Source organism: Boleophthalmus pectinirostris, unplaced genomic scaffold (assembly GCF_026225935.1).
Source record: "Boleophthalmus pectinirostris isolate CB_2022bp ecotype Guang Dong unplaced genomic scaffold, ASM2622593v1 HiC_scaffold_21, whole genome shotgun sequence".
Classification (NCBI taxonomy): Eukaryota; Metazoa; Chordata; class Actinopteri; order Gobiiformes; family Gobiidae; genus Boleophthalmus; species Boleophthalmus pectinirostris.
In genome coordinates, this window is record NW_026571175.1 from 7,723,527 (window position 1) to 7,735,885 (window position 12,359).

The following is a 12,359-nucleotide window of genomic DNA, read 5'->3' on the forward strand; positions in this document are numbered from 1 at the left end:
TGTCTTGTCTTACTTAAAATAGCATTGAAGATGTAAGTGCATTGATGCTAAGTGATTGTCAAATTTAGCCTACATTCATATGAAACAAATCCATTGCCAAAAAAATAGTAAAATGCAAGAAAATTGCACTTATTAAGTTCTATAAATGATGGAAGGATTTTTGATGGCGCAATCAATTTAGTAGTTCCTCTGGGGGGCGCTGAGGTCCATTCAATACAACCCAAGTATTTGCAAATCATTTCTTTTGCTGCAGTTTTTAATTTTCAAAACAAATCAAAAGTATCTCGTGTTAATAAGTTAACAAAACATAACTTGAAGCACAAACCTGGGGAGAAAGAGGAAATATATTTTGTAAATTAATGTTATGGTTATATAACATTAATTTACAAAATATATTTTCTCTTTCCCCCCCAAGTTTGTGCTTAAATACATAAAGATGTAAGTAAATAACTATTACTTATCTTGACCATATACATTTCAGTCAAAATCAGATATTCTTTAAACTGTGCTTATTATATCAACCATTGGCATAAAGAAAATACATGAATAAAGCAACATTCAGTAAACATAATACATTTAGGACTATGTATCTCCTCTCTGCAGCGATCAGTGTCTGAACCTGTAGGAGATGGGCAGCAGCTTGTGAGTCTTCTTCATAGTCTGGACTTTGGAGTGAGTGTCTTCATCCATTGTTTTGTAACAGCGTCGAGCGTAATCCAGCAGCTTTTCCTTTGATGCCTCAAACTCTCCCACCTCTGCCACCTGCCCAAGACGTAGAGTGTAGAGGAATTAATACCGCTCCACACGTGTTTATTATCACAAAAATCTTGCATATATATATATATATATATATATATATATATATATACCAGGACCACATCAGAACTAAACTGGGTTTAAACCAGTCTAATTCAGGACAAGTACAATGTTAACACACCCTGAATGAATCAGAGATATGTTTGACAGGTGACAGATAGAGTTCTTGGTACCTTCTCTGGAGCGACCAGCAGCAGCTCAGCAATGGGGGAGGTGGAGGCCATAGTGTTCCTGTCCACTCCATGAATCTGAAAAGCTCTGGACATGCTCCTCACCCTCTGATACGTGGTCAAGATCTTCTTATATCGGATCAACACACCATCTGGGTCCTTCACTGAGGAGAGACGGGGACCAGAGCAGAAAAGGCATGAGTAGGTAGGTATGTATATTAGTAAATACATATCCATAAAAAGTGAATTAAACTAAGTTAACTAATACTTAAACTTGTTTTGCTACTTGTGTACTAATAAACATATTGAAAGTTATTTGAAACAAGGCTGAATTATGATAAAATAACACAAAATAAGCTTGAATGTATGTCTTCATGCCTGCGTCTGTTATGCCAACTCAACTTTAAGCTTTCTAAAAGTCATAATGCTGTTCCCTCATGAAAATCATATCTCAAGTTGTGTTTTGTTCTGTTTTTGCATCTTTTCCTAATCCTCCATATTCAGCTAGTGATGTAATGACTTGTATAATCAGCTTTATATATGGTAACAAAAAAACATCTTCCTTATTAAATGCCTGACCTCTCTGCCTCTCTCGTCCATGTGTGATCCTGAATATGCGTCTCATCTTCATCCGTGGTTCTCCACTCCCTCGCCCTCGGCTCTTCTTTGATCCTTTCTCCACTGAAGAGTCCTCTTCCTCTTCCTCAGCCTCCTCCACAAACTCATCCTCTGTGTAGAATTTCTCCTCCTCCAGGTGGTACTCCTGCTTCACTACAGCCATCAACATGTAAAGAAAGACAGAAATAATAAGAGAAGGTAAGGTATACTTTATTGTCCTCATAGGGAAATGTCTCCTATTTGACAACTGGGTCAAATACAGAGGATTTTGCCCACTAGAGCAACTCAGTGCCACACCTGGGGACTCATCCCCAGATTGTTAGCTGAACTCCTAGAGGAAACACACCCAGGCACAGGAAGAACATGCAAACTCTACACAGAACGGCCCAGGAGTTAAACTTGCTGTTGTGACGTGAGTGCCAATCAGGCGCCGAGAAGAGGCTTGACGCTGGAGTTCCAACACAGGAGGATGTTTATTTACCTCAGAACAGAATCCAGAGTTATGAACCCTCAAGACACTGTGATTGCGTTGTCCATTCTGGTCTAGTACAGTCCAGTCTGACTATGCTTCCATTGTAGGGAGTATTATATGTAGGCCAAGATAACAAGGACTGAGCTTGCAATGAGTATCATCAGTATAACACAGAAATAGAATTTCTATAACAGATAAGCCAACGAAACATCTATAAAAGCAAACAAATGAATGATATGGTACTTTTTTAGCCTTACGAGATAAACTTATTTGACCAAGAAATGCCAACTGAAAGGACATATATGGATGCATACCGGGTATAGCAGGGGCGCGGTGGCGTATCCTGGCCCCTCCCTGCAGCCTCTTCAGGGTCATGCCCGATCGGGTGGTCATCGGAGAGGGGGGAGACGGAGAGCTATCAGGCTGAACCTTTGCACTGCGCTGGGGATCCGTGCACCAGTCTGAGAATGGAGACAGCATTAAACAACATTCAGTATGTTTTGATGTACTCTCAGTATCAATCTTCGGAGAATTTGTCGACACATGTCACATGTTGACCCGTGTCGATCAAAGGGACAAAGTACACATTCATTTAGACTGTCCTGCCTTTTTATGCCGCTATATAATTTCAATTGATCATTTGTTTTTATAATGTGTATAAAAAGTGTCATTTGTATTACAATATTAAGTGTCTGTTTCAATATATTTGTTATTATTCAACCATATTATAGCAATCCATCAGAATAATGTTAAAATGTAAAAGTCTTGCTTGAGGTTCAAGTATGGCACAATCAGTCTAACTGAACTGAGTATGAAGTTAAGACAAAAGTGCAGTGCAAAAATATTAACCTTATTTGAATCCATACATTACTTTTTTTTTTAAGTTCCCTTAGCATCCTTTTGAATTTTTGAAATATTAATTAATAATTTAATATCAATATTTTCTCCAAAACTAAAATTTACAATATTATCACATTTTCAATAGATCTCTAACCTCTAACCATATAACCTTATTATTACTGCCTTTACTAACTAGAGCAGGTTCTGTATAACATTACCGTCCTGAGTCCTCATGTTGACGATGAAGCGGTCAAGCTGACAGCGGAGAAAGTTCCTCTCCTCCTCCAGCTCCTCGATGCGTTTCTGGAGCCAGGCGTTCTTCTCCAGAGCCACGTACAGGTGAGCGCGCAGGTTTGACACCAGGATGAACGGGCTGTAGGGGGAGGGAGGGGGCTCCTGGACCACTCCCTCTGCAACAAAAAATAGAGTTAGCAAACATCACAGCAAGAATGATCTCAACATTTGGCTTCACCTGTGTCACCTTTAAACAACTTAGCGAATACATTATGCACGGAAAATGAATGGAGCTTAAGAGTGAGTGCCCACCCCTGGATTCAGAAGTAAATTTGTCTTTTTCTTATAGACTTAATAATAGACGATTAAAAAAAATACATTAAACTTTTGTTAGTTCAGGGCTAATCATCTATGTGGTAACTAATGACCACAAAACCTATAATTTTATTTAAAATCTGTTTCAGTAACTTTATTAACCATTAAAAGGTTGTATGGAGGATTTTTTTGTTTGTTTCAAATTGTCAGTGAAAGTTTAAAATACCATTACAGAGATGCAGTAGCCTTGTAATTATGATGACCAAAAAAAAAAAAAAGAATGAAAATGTATCAACTGTGGACGTAGTGAGGTCAGATAAAAATCAGCCAATAGAAAAGGAGGTTCCCTCATTATCTATTGGCTGTTAGATCGTCAATCAAACTCCCTACATTTCTAGTGTAACTGACTCGCCAGTGCGTGGGGATTACGTGGTTTATGCAGCAGTTCTTAGAGGCTTTTTAAAACTGTAGCTTCCTCACATTTCGCACAAAGTTTGTTGCGATGGCGGACGAGAATCCACGACCAGTTTGCCGCAAAAGAAAATAACTTTTTGAGGTCACTGAAAGAAGAAGAGAAGGGGAAAATGAGCAAAGCCAAACTGAGGTGATTCTTGGAGATTCCTTCCAGCGATTGCCCGAATGAATCAGACAAAGGGTCTAAAAACTGACATGTCGGTTGCTAAATTATTTCCAGACAGGTCACTCCAACAGTAATTCTGAATGCGCACGGCTGTAAACAAGCGTGATTTCTAGAGTAAGGAGGCGGGAGGAGGTGTTTCTACTGAGGGAGCTGTGGAGGAGGAAGGTGGTGTCACGCATGCACAACATTTGGACTATCGCTGTATTTCTTTTTCCTTAAAAAATCCTCTATACAACCTTTAAGTTATTAAAGAATTTCGCTGATGTCTATGGAAAAAGTGAATGTAAAATGTACAATCACTATTGATGTTATACATCATGCATATTTATGCATTGTTTTTAATATGCATTATCATTATCAACATGATAGAGTGATATATTGTCCTTTCTACTGCAGTATCAATACACTGACCTATCTACATATTGAGCAAACAATAATATGTAGTATACTTATAGTAGTAGCGGTAATAATACTTGTAGTAGGGCAGTGCAATAAATGGAATTTCAATTACAATTATGATTATTGCACTAATTCAGTTACAACTATTGTGTAATTGAGTAATTGGGATTAATTAATATGAACTCATAAGAGAAGCGTTACAAGGAAAAGTTGCTCACAAACGGTGCCTATACTTGTAGAGTATGTTTGCATGTTTCTATTTCTGAGATATGTCGGTTGTAGTATTAGAATGGCTCATACCGTCGACCATTCTTGGACCGTGGTTGACATGATAGGCATGAGGTCGCTCCACACTTTCATCCAAAGGGAAGGACACTTCGTAGGCGTCCAGGTACAGACCTCCCCCTCCCGAGCCACCACCTCCTCCCTCTCTGACTGGGGGCTCCTCTGAGGCCCCTGAAACCACATAGTGATCTGGAACAGGGAAAAACACAATACATAGAGACAACAGTATTAATAAATCTGCATTTTGAGGGGATGCTTATGGAAACTTAAACCACTGACTAGACATGTATGTTCTGAATTAAGGTTAAATAGTTATGTGCACGAGAGAAAAAACTCACACACAATAAGCCTATTAATGTATAATAGTTATGTAGTTATTGAAGGCTGTGCATAATTTAATGAAAATACTAAAAGCACATCACAAGTTTGAAGATAGTCTACATGCTTGTACATTGGTCGCAGTAAGTAAAAGCAGGACTTTTTTTTCAGAAGGATCCAGTACATTAGATTGTATTATATAATATAGGACTGGCTGATAAAACACATTGACTGAACCCCCAGTTAGCCTCAAGAAACTCGGGCAAACTCGGGCACAAGTCTATTTAGCCTACATTTGCATTATTATACAGGCTATTCATGGGAAGAACAGCAGACTTCTTACTAGTTAAACATGTTTTACAAAGGGACAAAATGTTGGGCAAAAGAAATAAGCGGTAAGTGAAATAAACGGTTTGACACACTTTTGTAGCGCACGCCTTTGGGTTACTGTGGAATTACCCAGGGAGATTACCTGACGGGCTCGGGTCCTCTCTGCTGCTCCGAGGATCCATATTTGCGTAATTATACCGTTTTAGCGCGTTATTAAGTCTCCAGTTCTGTTGTGTTCACTTATACTTCTGTAATACAGGCTGGCACACACGCACGCCGCTCTGTTCAAACGCTATCCGCGGCAATTACTTGATTATAAGTGGCGCACAGGTGTTCGCTCACACATGCGCAAAAGAGAACTGCGCAGGTGATGAGGGCGTGCGCCAAAGAAGTCCACTGTCTGTTAGTTTGTGCCTCTACAGCGGCTCGTGTCTGTCTGTGTGGTGTGCACCGTTCGTTCAGATTTCACTGCTCTCACGTTTAGCTTTGAGACGCTTGAACCCGGGGGGCTCAGAGCGGAAGTACGTCAGAGAAGACCGGGCGGGGCGCAGGTAGAGGGCACGAAGAAGGTAAACTTTTAGAAAAACCTCTGCACCTCGGTTTGTCGCTTCAGACTCTTGAGGAAAGTCGATGAAGAGTTTTCCGAGGACGATTTAGCAACGCAAACAAGTGAGTCAAAAAAATACCGCAAAGATCAATAATCCACGCTGCAAGTTTGTTTTAAGGGACGATAAAAAGTTTGGAGATGCTTGGGGGTTGGGGTGCGCTCGACAGCCTGCCCATAAAACAGCAATGTCACAAAAATAAGCTTAGAAACAATATCATCGCCTACTTCATTTGCAATTTAGTTAATAGTTTACTAACTAGTTAATAACTAAAGCCAAACCAGTATGTTTAAATGTTACGTTATACTGACGCACGAGCAGATACATTGTGCTTTTTTATACTTTTCAATGTAAGTTTTAGTTTTCCCAATACCTAGTCCTAAACCATAACCTACCCAAAGTTTATAGTTGCACTTTAAATGTAATGAAACTATAATCTAGGCCTATATTTTAACATGATATAACTTCTGTGGAAAACAAGGACCCGTGCCTATGCCCCTATGAACATGGAGGACCGTAAATACAGTGATATGGATCAAAACCACCTTAAAACTTTCTAAACTTTAGTCCATAATTTGATTCCTCACTTGGCAATGTCTTAGTTGACCAAAATCTTTATTGTTGACTAATTAATTCATTAAAATGAAAAGGATTTACAACCAAAATAGCAGCATGGAGTGAGTGTAGCTGGAGTTTTGGGTATGACTGAACATTTATTCTGACTTTTCTCTAATAAACAACATGCTGTTTACTCCTACTTCTCTCTTTACAAAGTATTTTTCTGTACAAAATCCTAATAATTGAACATCTTTTGCCAGCACCTTGCCACACCCCACTTCTTAGTCAATGAATCGATACACGGAGCATGTCTTTAGCTGATCTAGAATTTCTTTAGTTGACTACTTCTCAATCCTGAATGTCATAGCTGTTGTCTCCTCCAGGTGCAACATGTGTGGAGGTCTGTCCCACTGTAAGATAGCCCTGGTCTTCGCTGTGATCATGGACTTACTGGGAGGATCTGCTCTGCTGATCGGGGTCTTTGCACCTCTAGAAATCCAAGGGAGGGACTTTGGAGACCTTTTAGTGTACACTGGTAAGATCATGTTCATAAAGTGTCTGATAAAATAGTAAAAATGCTAATTTAATTCCATATGTTGATTGAACTATACCAGTAATTGCATTTGTTCATGACGAGGAAATTAGGATTAGTCCATTACAAAGGTTTTATGCATATCAGAGTCGTCCAAATTGAGATATATTCACAGTAAATATATGGTACAGAGGAGAGAAAGTAAATATGTGGGTAGAAGGATGCTGAGGTTAGAGCTGGAGGAAAAGTAAAGACCTAGAGGAAAAAGTAAAAAGCAGATTTATTGATTTTGTAAAAGCGAACATGAAGTTAGTTGCTGTGAATGAAGTAAACTTTTTTAATTAAAGATATTATATTCTATTAAACAGAGCTTTAGTCAAAGTCAGTTTACTATCAACTCGTGTTTAGTTAGCTGAAGATTTGGAAGTGAATCTCGAGTTAAAGCTGCAGTTTTTCATATAAATGCACAGTTGTAGTACTTCTGTTTGCGGAAGTGCAGTGGCTTTTGCATGAACTCCCTGTGTAGTTGTTGTCTTGTGAGGGCAGTTTTGGTCAGATATATGGTCAGATTATAGAGATATTTAATAGTTTTGAGAGCTTTTGTCACGCCTGTCTACAGTGATTCCCCCCTGCATTTAAAGGTGCCCTGTTTGTCGTGACGTCTCTGGCGGGCTGGGTGCTGTGGTACAGTGGGAACATCGAGGGTCTGAGTTCAAAGAAGGAGCTGGGTCACATCGGCAGCGCTGTCGATCGTTTGGCCCGAAACCTCAGCCGCAAGATCCGCAGCTACCGGACCCACCACTAAACCAAGGGTGGCAGCACTGAGCAACATGGAGCATCCCACCTGCTGGACACAGTATTACAGAGGTCCTTACTATTTTCACACCACGTACAGTTTCTAAATAATGTGGATTTCAAAGGTAAATATAGGACAGTCACAAAGCCAGGTCAAGGTCTAATGTGTGACTAAACTTGATTAAACCCAGGATTCAATTGAAACTAAAATATGGTTCTATCAGGACTATTATTATAAAAGAATGAGAACTAAATTCAATTTCTGGCGCAGTGTCTGTCACCTAATTTTCTCTATGGAAATAATGAGGTTCAGTTCAATCAATCCAGTTAGATTTTTATTAAGAACACAAAATATCTGGTTCAAGTTGTTGTAGCTTTATAGTTCCATAGTATGACATTAACCTCATCTATGCCCATGGAGATTATTTTGAATAATTAATAGGGATGTAACAATAACCGAAATATCGTGGTATTGTATCGTCAAAATTCTCGCAATAATATCGTAGACCATCACAATATATCGAATTACAAGCCTCTTTGCTTAAATTAAGAGTTATGATGCAGCAATAGCTACAAAAAGACAGAGAGAACTACATAGACCATGATCCTTTGCTCCATTTCAGTGTAGACTATAATAGATAATGGAAATAACAGTTCTAAGGACTTTTAAGTCTTGGTTCTTTGGATTAAGTCTTGTCAAGGTATTTTAAGAGGAAAAAGTAGCATATTAACAGTTTTGTTAACCTCCATAAAATATTGAAATAGATATTGTACCGTGAGATGTATATCATGAAATATTCATACTGAAAGATTTTAGGTATTGTTATCGTGAGCCTCCCCACCATATCATGATCTTCCCCACAATATCGCAATAAATATCGTACCGCGAGGTTTATACCGTGACGATATCGTATTGTGAGACTTGGATATTGTTACACCCCTACTAATAAATTAGCTCTAATTAAATAATTGCTACATATATAACCTAAAATCCTTACAAGTCAAATCAATGACGGCTGCATGGAGACAAACAAGTGGTGGAACCCCACCAGAAAAGTTACATAGTGAACCTTTAAGCAAGAACTGCTGTATACTGGCCAAGGTCATGACTATATTTAGTAATTGCGGCTAATCTGTAATTACTGAACCAAAATAGATCTAAAACAAGGCAACACATTGACCGTAATACCCTAAGTAAGTAGCTGCCTATTGGTCTGTTCTCTAATTTTATTCTCAAAGCAGTCTTAAAATAAACCAAGTTCTAAAATAAACTAAACTGAATGCTTGTGTACTATGAGTGGGACTAGAGCCACAGATTGTGAACCACATGGACTGTTAGGAGTAGAACCAACATTTCTGTTTTTAAACTTTGTTAGTGTTTTTGTATGATTTGTGCTTTGTTTTAATGTGTTACTTTATACATTTCAATTGAAAATGAACTAAACTGTGCCTTTAATGAATGATAATTAAAATAACTTCTTTGCACTGTCATTTTTTTTATTACAAATAGCTCACATTTTATATCTGCACAGGTTTGTATAAGATAAATATTTCTTATTTGGACACATAAGGAAAATAAAACATCTAATGTATACTCACCAAAATGTACTATATCATGTATGTCATATTACTACGATTTCTACTATTATTACTGCTACTACTACTTCTAGCATTGTGTAATGTAACAGTTGAACTTAACTCCATTGTCCAGTCCAACAGTGAACAGTAAACAGGAAATGACCTCAAGGGAGATTCCCTCAAAGGAGACTCCTGGCTCTGATTTTAATCCCACTCACATTTGACCTTTTATTTCCACAGACTTTAAACATGACCTTTAACCCCAGGATTAATTGTGGTGGATTATAGTAACCTGCTCCTTTAGCTTCACAACATTGCCCTCTTCTGGTAATAGCTCAATTTGGCCTCTACACCATTTTTTTCAATTCTTCATCACTATGAAATTGCACAGTATAGTACGGATGGAAGTACAAATTTATTAATTGGGCTTTTGTCGATATAAATTGGTTCATTTATAATACAGATTATTCAGGCCACAGTATAATCATTTTATCATAAGAACATAACAAATGAGAATTTTAGAAGTTCTTTATATTCAATTTTTACTCAAAGTCAACCTAAACGTAATATAAAAAACAACAATCTGGCTATTTACATATCAATACTTTCTCATTCACAAGTTTAATTGCTTTTTGACCTAGATTAAGTCACCTATAATAACTAATGATACGCTTGTTTCTTTTTAATCTAGAGGTTCACAGTCAAAGCCATGTGGTTTGAGAATTCACACTTATACTTAATATTTTGGTGTTAAATTCTAATGATTCAAAGTCAAAGTATTTTTATGTTCAGGAAAGTCATACTGAAAGACAATTTCGTTTGCTTTTAATAAGACAAAATGAAATATAATTGAAATTTGTCAGTCAATATGAGGGGAAAAAAAAGTGATCGGCTTTTTGTCATATCACTCAGCCCTACAGAGAAGGCATTAAGAGGCATATAGAATTACTAGTAAAACATATAAATGGTAAAAAAATAAAATAAAATAAAGTGCTACAGACCAGAATCAGATCAGGTCAGGACTCACCCAGGAGTAAACCAGGTCTAAAGCACCTCGGATAAATGCTGACTACTCAACACTAACATTGTTTTTTATAGATCCATGGCAACACCCCTCAGAGCTTTTCAAATTTTAGTCCTCATTTTGTCATATTTGTGCACTGATCAAGTTAATATTACTAGTTTTTACTGAATGTAGTTGTTATGTTTCCTGGCTCCTCGTGATGTATTGCTGTAACCTAAGATCATTATACAGTAAATGTGAAGACGGTTTTAGCACCAGCAGACAGTGGCTCAACAAACACTAATTGGATTACACCATCCACAACTTAAAGTGCATTAAATTCAAGGCTGTAGTTTGGAACCTTACCAAACATCACAGGTGCCATGCAGTTCTAAATGTTCCTTCTTCAAGATCAGAACTTAGTGTTGTCTTTCATTTTATTAATAGTTTGTTAGGGCTGTGCAATGAATTAATTTTAATCAAGATTCTTTAATTTGTATATGTGCTTTCTTTGTTTTGTAATGGAGAGGTTTACAGTCATTTGGAGCAGAATTTAGACTTTGGAGGAAATCACTTTTCAGTTCAGGAAATTAGAGAAAACATTGTTTGTTTAGTTTTAGAGTAAAAGTAAAAATGAATGAAATTGTCAGTGATGAATCAAAAAAAAAAAAAAAAAGTGATTCATATTTTTGTCATCTCACCCAGGCCTAAAGTTTTGAGTAATTCTTGATTCTGGCTGTCTCCCCCTTCATAGCTCAAAATGCTTGGTTCCACCTTGTGACATCATTAGGTGAGTATTTAGTTTGCCACGTAGGCTCTTCTCTTTTGTTTTGTTTTGTTTGCTTTATGCCCACACACTTTCACCAAGTTTGTGCTCATCATAAGTGCTATAAGGTACCCATGAGAAGTATCCAGCCAGCCAAGCCGTCTTCCAAAATTTAAAAACATACCAATTAAAAAATGTATTATTAATTGTGAAAATTGATTCGATTCCTTAGGCATATTCACCGGTACAGTGTGCGTGACAATGACAGATTAAAGTTCCATTTTAGTCCTGGACAGACCTGTCTCTGAGCACGTCCCTGTGGTGTTTTGGACTTTGGTTTTGTCAGACTGCCAAATCCTTCCCATCCCCGACACCGCTCCACCTCAGATCCCCAACATCTCCACCACTTTAGCTCCTAATCCTGCTTTTAATGTTCCTTCCTTCTGATTAACAGGACCAAAACAGAACTCGGGTTAATGAAGGGGGCTCTGGCAATTCAGTACCTGAACTAAATTTTGTTATTTAGTCACTGGTCAAAAATCTTGCACTGTGCATCGTGTAACTTTTCTGGAGATGTCATTGCTCTGCCTGGGATGTTCCACAGTATGACATTAAACACCTCTACAGTTTATTCAGTTATAGGTGGTTTTATAGCTCAAAACTACCTAGAGTCTAGACAAAAGGCTTTCTCATTGTGACTGGGGTTGCCTGGTTGCCTCTCCACAGATCTGCTTTCGTCTGCATGACTATAGAAAAGTTTAATACCATAACATTTCCATAGAGAAAAGTATTTGAAAAGCTACATAATGGACATTTAATATGTCTTATCAACAATACAGATACATTTTAGAAGCAGCTCTTAAGGTCAAAGATCTGCATCTAAGTGTAAAGTGTTTTATTGTACGAGAATCCTGAAGTGCACTATTGGCATGCTGTTTGTTGTTAGCTTTACAGTCACAGAAAACATTTAGATTCAGCCCTGTATATTTGGAATCATTAACTTCACTCACATTTTCTGACAATAAATATGCACCCATTACCTTTTACAAAAATAAGTTACGTAATGAAATCTAAACACGCACAGA

At 37.7% G+C, this 12,359-nt stretch overlaps 2 protein-coding genes across 2 annotated transcripts; one reads left to right on the forward strand and one right to left on the reverse strand.

Annotated features, from left to right (window-relative positions):
* Positions 1-412: 412 nt before the first annotated feature.
* LOC110175555 (coiled-coil domain-containing protein 106-like) lies at positions 413-5,885 on the reverse strand. The gene is made up of 7 exons (XM_055156897.1): positions 5,580-5,885; positions 4,805-4,978; positions 3,135-3,326; positions 2,391-2,537; positions 1,566-1,757; positions 990-1,150; positions 413-762 (listed from the first exon to the last, which is right to left on the reverse strand). Exons 1-7 carry the CDS (start codon positions 5,617-5,619, stop codon positions 607-609), a joined length of 1,062 nt encoding a protein of 353 aa, XP_055012872.1. The 5' UTR covers positions 5,620-5,885; the 3' UTR covers positions 413-606.
* Positions 5,886-5,934: 49 nt separating this feature from the next.
* Positions 5,935-9,586, forward strand: tmem238a (transmembrane protein 238a). The gene is made up of 3 exons (XM_020941768.2): positions 5,935-6,106; positions 6,984-7,135; positions 7,774-9,586. Exons 2-3 carry the CDS (start codon positions 6,991-6,993, stop codon positions 7,935-7,937), a joined length of 309 nt encoding a protein of 102 aa, XP_020797427.1. The 5' UTR covers positions 5,935-6,106; positions 6,984-6,990; the 3' UTR covers positions 7,938-9,586.
* Positions 9,587-12,359: the final 2,773 nt, after the last annotated feature.

Coding starts and splice junctions, on each gene's coding strand:
- LOC110175555 (XM_055156897.1), bottom strand. CDS start 5,619: ATGGATCCTCGGAGCAGCAGAGAGGACCCGAGCCCGTCAG. Junction 4,979..5,579: donor AGAGGACCCGAGCCCGTCAG/GTAATCTCCCTG, acceptor TCCCTGTTCCAG/ATCACTATGTGGTTTCAGGG. Junction 1,151..1,565: donor TGGACGAGAGAGGCAGAGAG/GTCAGGCATTTA, acceptor GTCTCTCCTCAG/TGAAGGACCCAGATGGTGTG.
- tmem238a (XM_020941768.2), top strand. CDS start 6,991: ATGTGTGGAGGTCTGTCCCACTGTAAGATAGCCCTGGTCTTCGCTGTG. Junction 7,136..7,773: donor AGACCTTTTAGTGTACACTG/GTAAGATCATGT, acceptor CTGCATTTAAAG/GTGCCCTGTTTGTCGTGACG.